The 11,110-nt window shown below is 56.4% G+C and overlaps 1 protein-coding gene across 7 annotated transcripts in view; it reads right to left on the bottom strand.

Moving 5' to 3' along the window:
* Positions 1–2,561: 2,561 nt before the first annotated feature.
* WDR25 (WD repeat domain 25) overlaps positions 2,562–11,110 on the bottom strand; it is a 129,662-nt gene continuing 121,113 nt past the window's right edge. For all 7 annotated transcript variants that reach the window (XM_015243355.3, XM_031679397.2, XM_006209058.4 and 4 more), the window contains exons 5-7: positions 6,314–6,484; positions 3,694–3,834; positions 2,562–3,055 (exon numbers count right to left, since the gene is read on the bottom strand). In XM_015243355.3, the coding sequence (XP_015098841.1) occupies positions 2,834–3,055; positions 3,694–3,834; positions 6,314–6,484 (534 nt within the window). In that variant the 3' untranslated portion in view covers positions 2,562–2,833. The remainder of the gene's footprint in view (positions 3,056–3,693; positions 3,835–6,313; positions 6,485–11,110) is intronic.

The raw sequence follows: 11,110 nt of genomic DNA, 5'->3' as shown, positions 1-11,110 counted from the left end.
GGTGGGGCAGGGAAGGCAGGCACCCTGGGAAGACCAGGCCCCCGGCACCCCAGATGAGTGCAGCCTTCCCTCCCGGCCTGTGTTCACGTTTATTCACACATCATCAATCCACCCACAAGCCCCCGCTGAGGGCCTGTGCAGGCTGGACCTGGGGAGACACACCTTCATGAAAGTACGTGGGGGTCCCGCCTCTTTCCCTCTAGCTGCATAGTGGCAGCTCCGCCTGGCCAAGGACCCCTGGTCTGGGACGAGCGTATGACACCCTGAGACTTGTCACCTGGCAATGGGGAAAGAAGGTGGGCCCTCACTGGGGTCTTGGGCCATGAGAGTGAACCAGGACGAGGCTGACACCCAGAGAGGGTCAGAGGGCGTCCTGCCAGACCAGGTCTGAGGATGGAGCCCAGCCGCACCTCTGGTCTAAGCTGGCTCAACGCGTGCATCCGGGGCTGGACTGACCCTGATACTGATCGTCACTAACACGGAGACTCCCAGCGGCTGTCTCCTGAGTCCCTATACACACAGGTCCTGCCAAGAGCGATTCAGACCCAATCTCATGAGAACCCCCCCCAAGCTAGGTACTATTCTCATTTACAGAAGGGGAAACTGAGGCACAGGGTGGCTGAGCACTGACTGTGGCCGCACAGTAATGAAAGGTGGTGGCAGGGTTGAAGTCCACGTCTGTGATCCCAGAGCCCACGTCCTGTGGCTGGTCACACAGTTATTCACGGAATGCCTCCTTCCTGGAGGAGCAAGGATACAGCTGGGAGCAGGGCCCTGTGCACTGCGCACGCGTGTGCTGTGGGGGGCGGGGTGGCAGCATCAGGAGGGGCGGGGCTCTGGGCACAGGCAGGTCAGGGAGGCTTCCCTGAGGCCCACTGTCTTTGCAGAGCCCTGAAGGAAGGGGGTGGAAAGAGAAGCCCCGCAGAGGGGCAGTGGGAACAATGGGAAGGAGTTGTGATCTGGGAAGGCTTCACAGAGGAAGTGACCCCAGGACGGGCTTCTTGGGCACAGATCTCCCCTCACAGAGCAAGACAAGTCATCCAGGGCCTGAGGGATGAGGCCAGAGAGTCCACTGCCTGCACCAGGCTCTGAATGGACGCACATTCAGCCGCCCCTCTGCTCAGGATGGGGCAGCCCCTCGTGGGGGCCTCCACCTCTGAGAGGGTGCTGGGCATGTGGTACAATTATCTTTCTCTTCATCAAATCAGCTACTCCTGAGCCTAAAAAGAGACGGTGATCCCCCCTGAGCTCCCACCACACCCACGGCATTCAGGGTCACTGGGACCCCGCGTCCTGCAGGGGACTGGGCAGTTCACTCCCTTCACCCTCCAAGGGCCATAGTGTAGGGGGACACCTGGGATACTGGGCTAGCTCCCCACTCCAAAGCTCAGCTCTTGCCTCCACCCTGGCTCAGGAATACAGCGGGTGCTGCATCCACTCAACACCCACTGCGCACCAGGCTCTGTGCTGACCGCGGGGGGTGAGGGGGAGGGTGAGAGATGGGAAAAAAGCTGGCCCACCTCGGGGCCTCTGCACTGCCTGTCCCTCTGCTTGGGTGTGATGCCCTGCTTGTGCACCCGAGAGATTCCCGAAGACCCCGGGGCAAGTTAGACACACAAATAAATGTTTACCCACCAGCTCACAGCAAGCCCCAGATGCCCCTCCCAACCTGCTCAGCCCCACTCCCTGGACTGGAGCTCCCAATGTGCCCACACCCACTGCACACTTGACCTTCTTGGACCCTCCTAGCAAGCCGGCAGGCTGGGAGGGCTGACACCACTTTATGGATGGGGAAACTGAGGCTCAGAGAGGAAAGATGACTTGGTCTCAGCTACACTGACAGTGGAGCTGGGCCTGGAACCCAGGATCTGGAGGAGCCAAGCTGGGCACCTGCCTACTGCTGCAGCCTCCTCCTCAGGTCCTCTGTGTTTCCTCACTTTCCCCCTGCCGGGGATGCCCTCCTCACGGGCTCTTGGTCTGCCTCCTTCAGAAAGCCTCCCAAGGCTGCAGAGACGCTCCTGTCCTGAGCTGTGGCACCTGCGGTCCCCACTCCCACAAACTGGTGGTTCTTTGGGCTTTTGAGGTGGCATCTCAGTTACGGTCCTAGTGGGGTTTAGGGCTCATCGGCCTGGCCACATCCTGGGCAGCTGGGTCTGTCTCCTGCCCAGATCCCCGAGGAGCCCCAAGGAGTTCCCAGCCCAACTCCTCAAGGATCCTCAGGGGCCCTTTGCTTCTCCATATCACTCCTTCACCTGGGCAACACGCACACCTGACAGGCAGTGGGCAAGGAGGACCCCAAGGGCCCTGGGGCTTGGGCAAAAACCCAGGGATGCAACTGGCTGTGCTCTGTCAGAGGGGAGAGAGGGGCCAGGCCTGGGCCGGCTATGCTCCAGCACAAGCTCCCAAGGGCAGACCTAAGACCCAGAGCCTCCCAGAGTGTCCTCCCCCGGGGACTAACCCATCTCAAGCTCCCACCACCTTCTTGGACTCAGAGCTCCAGTAGGCCTGCGAGGGGGGAGGTGAGAGGAAGCTGCCAATACTGATTTGTCGCTGAAACAACCTAAGAGATAGCAAAACACCCATGTTTATTAGCACCAGCAACCTGCCAGGTGCTTTCACTAATGACGTCCTCACAGCCCTGAGACAGACAGATTTTTGCCCCCATTTTACAGATGAAGAAACGGAGGTCACAGGGTGGGGGGGGCAGCTTCCGCCCAAGTCTGAGCCTGAAGCCAACCTCTGCTTCCTCATCACACACACCCACCCACCCCGAAGACGAAGGGGAGCCGGGGGCCTGGCCAGCCAGAATCTGGAAAGTTCTATGCCAGGAGGCTCAGTGCCAGATCTTAATGTCACCCTCCCAGGAGCAGGTGGCGAGGACAGAGGGCAGCAGGGGGTGGAAGGTGGCGCCGACACAGGCCTGCGAGTGCCCGTGCAGCGTGCGGGCACGGCTGGCCGTGCGGAAGCTGTACATCAGGACCCGGCCGTCGGCGCTGCCCGTCACCAGCAGGTCACCATCGGGGGAGCACTCGCAGCCCACTGAGTAGCCTTCCACCTGCAGAGGGTGACACAGGGTGAGCAGGCCACCCCACACAGCGGCACGTGGCCTCACCTGCTCTTCGAGGCCGCTGGTAGGGTGAGGGCTGTGACAGCCACTCTACAGAGGAGCGGGCTGGAGCCCGGGGTCAGCCGGGAGCAGCGCTGGGCTTCACACCCGTGTCTGAGCTCCTGCGTGAGGCTGGGGTCCCGGCGTCCTCCAGGCCAGTTTAGTGGAACCCAGACAGAACAGCTCTAGCACAGCTGATGGTGTCTGACCTCACCGACAGTCACCGGGTCCCCACCCGCTCCACCTGGGGTTGGGGGCACCCTCAGTAGGGAAAGGGGGCAGGTACAGAAACACCCTCTACTCCCCTTCCATCTGTCTCCCCACCCCACCTGACCTGTCCCTGTGAGCCGACAAATCGAGGAAACCTTCCCTGCCCAGCAGCTGGGGCCTAGGGAAGGGCCAGATGTGGCCCAGGGCCTTGAGTGGATACCACACCACACGGCATGGGGTCACCTGGGTAACAGAAACCATGATCTGCCCGGACAGAAGTGCCACGGCCTCTGAGGCCTCAAGTCCATCACTAGCATTGTCGGTGGGAGGCCCTGGAGCCAGTGCCCAGCTTTCCCCTGGGGGACCGGGACGGGTACCTTGTGTCCTTCATAGCGCCGCCTTCTGCTCATCCGGTAGGGCCACACAGCGGAGAAGAGGGCCAGGTAGTTGCCATTGGTTTGGGCCAGGAACACCGGCTCCCTCGGGTGCAGGGTGAGGCTGGGGCAGGTGTACCTCTCCTGAGAAACAGCAGGGCCATAAAGGGGGTGGAGAAAGCTCCCAATCGGGCCCCAGCCCCAGACAGACGCGCCACCCAGCACACTGCTCATGGGGCCTTGTGCCCTCCTCCAGACCTGGGCTCAGGGCTCTGGGTGAGTTTCCTGTTGCTGCTGTAACAAAATGCCACACATTTCGTGGCTTAAAACAACACACATTTATAACTCACAGTTCTAGAGGTCGGAAGTCTGAAACGGTCTCCCTGGGCTAAAGTCAGATGGCACCAGGGCTATGTTCCTTCTGGAATCTCCAGGGGGCCTCTGCTTCCTCATGCTTCCCAGCGTCTGGGGGCCACCTGCACTCCTTGGCCCATGGCCCTCGGGGTGGACTGAAAAATGCACCCCCAAATACATCCATGTCCTAATTCCTGGGACCTGTGAATGTCACCTTAAACGTCCAAAAAAAAAAAAAAAAGGCAGGGGGATCTTTGCAGATGTAATTAAGTTAAGGAGATTGAGATGGGAAGTTATCCTGTATTCTTGCCCTAAATGCAATCACAAATGTCTTTCTAAGATGGAGGCAGAGGGAGAGCAGACACAAAGAGAAGGCAGCATGAAGACAGAGCAGAGAGAGCTCTGAAGATGCTGGCCTGAAGACCAGAGTGAGGCAGCCACAAGCCAAGGGTCACCAGGAGCCACCAGAAGCTGGATGAAGCAAGGGACAGATTCTCTCCTCAAGGCTCCAGGGGAGCACGCCCTGCCAACACCTCAATTTCCGCCCGTGATACTTTTTACAAAATTCTGGCCCCTGGAACTGTGAAATACACGTCTGCTGCTTTAAGCCACCAAGTCTGTTGGGGTGTAATTAAGTTAAGGAGCTTGAGATGGGGAGGACAGAAAATGAATCCGCAAACCCATCTCCCCACCTCCACAGCGAGCCGTCGGGACAGCCCCGGCCCAGCCCAGGGCCCCACACAACCAGAAGGCACAGTAAGTGAGGAGGTGACAGGCCAAGCGAGGACATAAACACATGAACCGGGTGTTCCAAGCAAGAGGGGAAACCTCACTGCTTAGTGGGCTCCACCCCTAAAAACTCCCTTCTCCACTGCAGCTGTTCTTCCATGTTTGCGGTATGTCTTTGAGCCACAGTCCCTAAACGAGCCCACACTCAGAGAGTAAAGCGGGGAGCGGCTGCAGCCCAGTGTGCTATCAGAGGCACACGGGTCCCTGATCGTGATCTCTACGTGATGCTACTGGGCAGCGCACCCGCGCACTGCACGGAAGGGGGGCTAACAGCTCAGCACACAACACTTTCAACTACCTCACTTGCTTCCCTTAGTCTCTGCAGGGCCGTTGGAGGCAGGATGCCTAGAGGGTCAGACATGCCCCTCCAGCCCTCTCCCAGGACCTGTCCTTCCCAATGGGTTGCACTAGAACCCTGAAGTGAAGGTCCAGAGGCAGGTGTGCTCAGGGTCACTTAGAATCCTCTAAGAACAAAGGAAAAGTAGGGAGAAGGAGACAGTGTATATATACACATGATATACAGTTTTAAATTCAGAGTGACAGCACTGAAGAGATTAGCCATAGCTTATCTGAAATCTTAAAAGACGATGATGGGTGGCAACAGTGATGCTGGTGGTGATGATGGTGATGTTGGGCTACTGATGGTGACAGTGATGGTGGTGATGAGGACGATGGTGGTAATGGGATGACGACGGTGGTGGTGACGGACATGGTGATGATGATAATGGCGATGGTGGTGGTGGTGGTGATGGTGGTGATGATGATGGTGGTGGTGACAGTGGTGGTAACAGACGTGATGGTGATAATGATGGTGGCGATGATGTGGCAGCGATGGTGAAGACAGGTAATGCATTTATGGAGAACTCTCTTGCCTGGAACTGTGCTAGACCCTTTATAAGCATCTACCCCTTTTAATTCTCAAAACCACTCTATGACACAAGCAATATTCTCATCCTCAATTCTCTAAGAGGAAAATGAGAATCAAAGAAACTAAATAATGGGCCCAGGGCCTCCACCTTGTCAGTGGTAAATCCAGGCCTTTGATGCAGATGGTCTAACTTCAGGGTCCCTGCTTCAACTCCTAAGTCACAGCCCCTGCCAAAGCCATTAAGCAAGGGCAAGGTGGAAACCCGTGGGCTGGCTGGGGTGGTGGAGGGAGGTAGGGGTGTCTCAGGTTGTGCAGCCATGTCCCTGTGGATCTGGACTGGGCTGCCCCTCCACACCCTTACCCTGTGGTGTATCTGTGCTGGGCAGAGGACCAGTGAGAGGACAGGGAGTCACTCCACCCTGGGAGCCTGTGGCAGGTTCTCTAGGCAGGCCTGGACCTGCACCTTGCCTCCCCCACCACAGATTTCAGGCAGCCAATCTGTCTCCTGCTGAACCATCTCCACAGGAAGTGCCTGGGACCCCAGACGGCCTAGGACGACACAGATGCATCCTGGATCAGACACTAAAAGTAATGCCAAAGAGGGTTTCTCACGTGGAAAATCTGGTTGGAGATTTTGGCGGAGCTCCGGAAATCCCAGGCAATAATGGTGCGGTCGGCAGAGTCCCGGCTCGAAGCATCTGTGCTGCTCAGGAACTCAGAGCCCTCCCGGAGAAAGAGGATGTCCAAGGTCTGCTGGATGGTCGCCTTGTAGCTTCTCACCACCTGCAAGAGTGGGCACCCATCATGCCGGGGAGCCAGGAGTACAGGGCAGGCGCCCATGGAGAGGGCCGGGGAGAGCCGCCCAGCACCCGGAGGGCGCTGCTGGGGAACACTGGGGTTGGGGGCTGCTGTAGGGAGACCTCAGGGGCCTCCCGCCCCACCTGTCTCCCTCAGAACCTGTTCCATGATACCTCCCACAGCCTGGCCTCTCCCCATGGCGTCCTCCCCATCCCGGCCCTCCCCACATCCACTGGCACGTGAGCCCAGAGAGGCATGAAGACCTCCCCTGTCAGACTGGCCCCCTAGAGAGGAGCAGGTGCCTGATGAAAGTAAACTTAGGGAAGGGCCCACACCTAGCCAAGAGCACCTAAGGGCACCAGTGACATCCATCAGTACCAAGGCCATACTTTGTGCCAAGGCCTTGCTTCTGAAGAGATCACATAATTCACGGCTTTCAAGGCCTCAGCCTACTGTCCCTAGAGCAGTAACTGTACGTCAGGGAGCAGGCGTTCCTGGAGACCTTGCAGCCAGAACCACTGTGTGTAAGTTAGCATCAGAGACACTCTTTATTTCTTAGCATTGCTGCCAACATTCCATAGCCTCTTGTCTCTAAATTAACTCAATTAAGTATCAGTCCTTCTTCTGCTTTCCTCAGAGCGTCTTATCATGTTAACCTTCCATTCCACAATAACTGGTTTGGGCAGGGGCAGGCCATGGGTCCCAGCTGCAGGACTAACAAGCACCTCCACGTAACAAACTCATGGGCGACATGACTCTGACTTGCAGTCTTGAGCAACAGGCCGGGCACAGTGCCTGGGGCGCCTGCCGGGCCTGGCGGCCTATTTGCCAGCTCCCAGGGCGCCACCATGTGGCCACAGCATAAACACAGCTCTCCTGTTCCTTGGCCGCTGCCTGTGAAATGAGTCTTGACACATTTTTTTTAAATGGAGTTAACAATCCTTCAAATGTTGCAGAGTTAGATTTTCTGTCATCCTCTTTCAAACATACATAAGTCAAACTCACATTAAATGCAGCAATCCATAAATCCAATTTAGACTGGAGGGGTTGTGGTGTTTTGAGACCCATTCTCCAGATGAGGAACACTGAGGCTCAGAGAGCTACACGGATTTACTCCAGGTCAAATGCCCAGGGTGTGGTGGAGCCTCTCCCCACCCCAGCTGCTTCCCGGCCCACATCCCCACCTCCGGCTGGCCAAGTCCTGCCTCAGTAAATGTTGAGGCAACTTCCTGGGAGAGAGTAGGCAACAAGTGATTGCCTTCTCTGAGCCTCTTCAGAAGTGGCCCCCAGCTCGGGCGATTTTAGGGTAGGCCCCCTGGAGCCTGGGGAGTGGTCCAGGGACAGAAAAGAGAAGGCAGCCCTGCAGGCCTCTGAACACTGGCCAGTCCGAGTAGCTGCACCCCAGTCAGCGTGGGGCCACCAGCCTTCCTCCCCACCTCCTCCCCTCCATGCACCAGGGTCCCACAGGCCCACTGTGCCCCTCCAGGTGGCCTGAGTCTCACAGGATGTGGGCTAAAGGAAAGTTCTGTACCCCAGCCAGGAGGGGCACAGCAGCTGGGCTGCTGACAGATCCTCTGTCCCTCCCAGTCCCGCCCAGTCCGGATCTCAGGCAGCATGTAGGGCCTGGGAGGGGACGTGGCATACCACCGCTGTCCCAACATCTTTTCTGATGAGTGCACCTTCCAACTCCCAGGGACAGTGCTGCCCCAGGGTGGGGTCTGGAATCTATGGGCAGAGGAGAACGGAGGAGAGGGAGCAAGGCCTATCGTCGCGGCTCCAGACCCACTTGCCTCTCCCATGCCCGGCGCCACTCCAGTCTCCCCTCGCTTAAACCACCCTCCCCACGAGCTACCTCGAGCCTCCACTGGCTGAGGCCACATGGGGCCTGAACCCTTTCCTTCCCCCTTTCCTGAAGCCCTCACTGTCACCCCAGTGCCAGTGAGGAGTGGGGAATTAAGGATGGCCGGGGCAGCACGTGCCGAGAGAGAAGTAAATCTGGCGCAACTCATGTCCCTGGCCGTGGCCTGCACACTAAGCCTCTCCTCCTGGGTGGCCGGGACACAGCCCCCAGAGCCTCACCAGCCCACAGAGCCTGGCTGCTGGTGGGCAGGACCGTGAGACCCATGGCACCACAGCCCCTCTCCAGTATTGGCACCTTGATCCGCACAGGGGCTCGGGAAACACGCTGACCGGGAAAGGACGGAGGAAGAGGACAGCCTGCTAAGCCCTGGCTGCGAGCGGGGGTTTCTGTGAAACTGACGGCGGTGGGAGGAAGCCTCCCCCGGGGGCGGTGCGCAGGCCCCTGGAAGCAAAGTGCCCGTGGGCCTCGGCGTGTCCGTGGCAGAACGACCTGCACACCCACCAACACACCTGCCTCCCAGGACAGACTTTTCCAGGAGAATGAAAAGCGTTGTTCCACACACTTCCTGAGAATGGATGGAAATGGCCCAATTCATTAGGGCATCATAAAATCGAATGGCCAGGAAACAAGCCGTGTTATGGGCGATCCCTGCCAATAACATTGTTGTAAGTGGAAGGCTGACCTTTGAAGTGATCGCCGCCGAACATGATTTATTTGCCTTCACAACTGCTCCTGCCCCGGGAAAGAGCAGAGGGGCCATTTGTGTGTCTAGCTGGTGGGTTTTATGGCAACCTTAATTACACCGACAGCTGGTGCATCACATCCCAGGGGTGTGGAACGGCGCTCCACGGGCCTAACTAGCTGGATCCAGAAGGGAGCCTCACTCAGACTTTTCTGGCAACCAGGGCCTCTGTAGGGGAAGCAGATACTTGGCCAAATCTATGGCTTTGGGAAAAGTGGTAGATGAGACCCCAGAACATTCAGGTGTGATGAAAATCACCGAACATCCTTCAAGTCTGGTCTGCTTGGCCCACCAGACAATCCTGGTAACTCTGGGCCACTTTGGGCTTACCTGAAAGCTCAGCTTTCCCAAACTCGGGTCCCTGCCTCTTGCGAGGTGCGTAGGGTCGAGATGCAGGCAAGGCTCTATCCAGGCCTGCTGCTGACACACTGTGTGCCTGGGGAGTCCCGGGACTGGCACTGGACTTCCCAGCTCCGGACTTGAGTCATCACCAAAAGGGGCCTGGACTGGACAACAAGCAAGCCTCCCGCCTCTACGCCCGGCTGGAAGAACGCTGACAGACCTGGCCAGGCGGCCAACACGCCGCAGTTGCTCACAAGCCTGTTCCCAGGCCCCTGGAGCTGGGGTCCCCAGGACGGGGCTGTGAGTCCTTGGGTCAGTCCCTCTTCCTCAAATTTCAATTCCTACTCCTTGAAAATAAACGTATTGGTCTCTTTAAACTCTAGGATGTGAGGAGTCTACACATAAAGGCAAACTGGGGGCGTGAATAAAGGGCCCCTTTCTGTGGTTTAAAGTCACACAAGTAAACGTAGCCAATCACACAGGCCAGTGTACACCAGAAGTGCTCTGTGGACACATTTTTTTTAAACCAGAAATTCATGTTTTAAAAAAAGGAACTATACAAACATGAGAAGAGAGCGTGACTGAATTTTCCACAGCCTGCAACTGGGGGCAACGTCCCTGCATCCCTGCAAGGCCAGCGCAGCACCGACGGGTCCACCTGACTGCGTGAAAACCACCACCACCACCACCGTCGTCGTCGTCATAACACAACAGCAAGGCATAAAAAACAAGTAAATAATTAAGCAAAGTAAAAAAAAAGACAAATGGGAGAGATATTTGTGACTTATATTTGAGGCAAAAGTCATTACCCCTAATTACACAGACACTTTCTAAAAATTGGTGGAAAAGACCAATAGCTCTACAGAAAATCGGGCAGGAGAACTGAACAGAGTTCATATAAAAGGAAATGTAATCAGTCCTTCGATCCTGCTTATAAGAAGTGAAGTTTTAAATCCCATGGAGATATCACTTCTTACTTATGAAATCAGAAAATCCAGAAGTTTGACAACACACTCCGTTAGGTGGCTGTGGGGCATTAGTTCCTCTACCCACTGCTGACAGAAACGCAAAATGGCACAGTCCCTACGGAGACAACTCGGGCAACATCAAGCAAAACAGCATATGCCTTGTTACCAAGCGATGCGCATAACCCAGCAACCCTCGTAGGAACCAGTCCCAGAATTACAGTGGCAAACCCCAGAAAGACATAAACGCAAGGCCACAGAATGCAGCACTACTTGTCAAATTAAAAAAGCAGAAAGAACCCAAACGTACAAGGAGATCAGGTAAATAAATGTCAGTCTATCCACATTCTGTAATGCTGTGTGAGCTGCTGTAAGAAAGAGTGGGGCCCCTCTCCCTGCCTGCTGAGGGCTGGCTTCCAGGATGCACTGCTCGGTGAAAAAGCAAGGTGGGAGACAAAAAGCGTGTAAAGCAAATGCAAGAGGTTTATATTTGCTTCCACTACAACAGCAGAAAGATAAGTCAGAAACTAAATAAGCAAATAAATCAGTAAGACTGCTTCTAGAGGGGAGAAGACCGAGTGGGGAAGACGGGGCTGCAGGCAGAATTTAGAGAATTTCTATAAAGGGCCAGACGGTAAATGTTTTAGGGTTTGGGGGCCACATTTAGTCACTGCTGCACACTTCTGTGTGTGTGTGTGTTT

Source organism: Vicugna pacos, chromosome 6, assembly GCF_048564905.1.
Source record: "Vicugna pacos chromosome 6, VicPac4, whole genome shotgun sequence".
Lineage (NCBI taxonomy): Eukaryota > Metazoa > Chordata > Mammalia > Artiodactyla > Camelidae > Vicugna > Vicugna pacos.
Note: the sequence above shows the minus strand (reverse complement) of the source record. Positions and strands in the feature narration are given on the sequence as shown.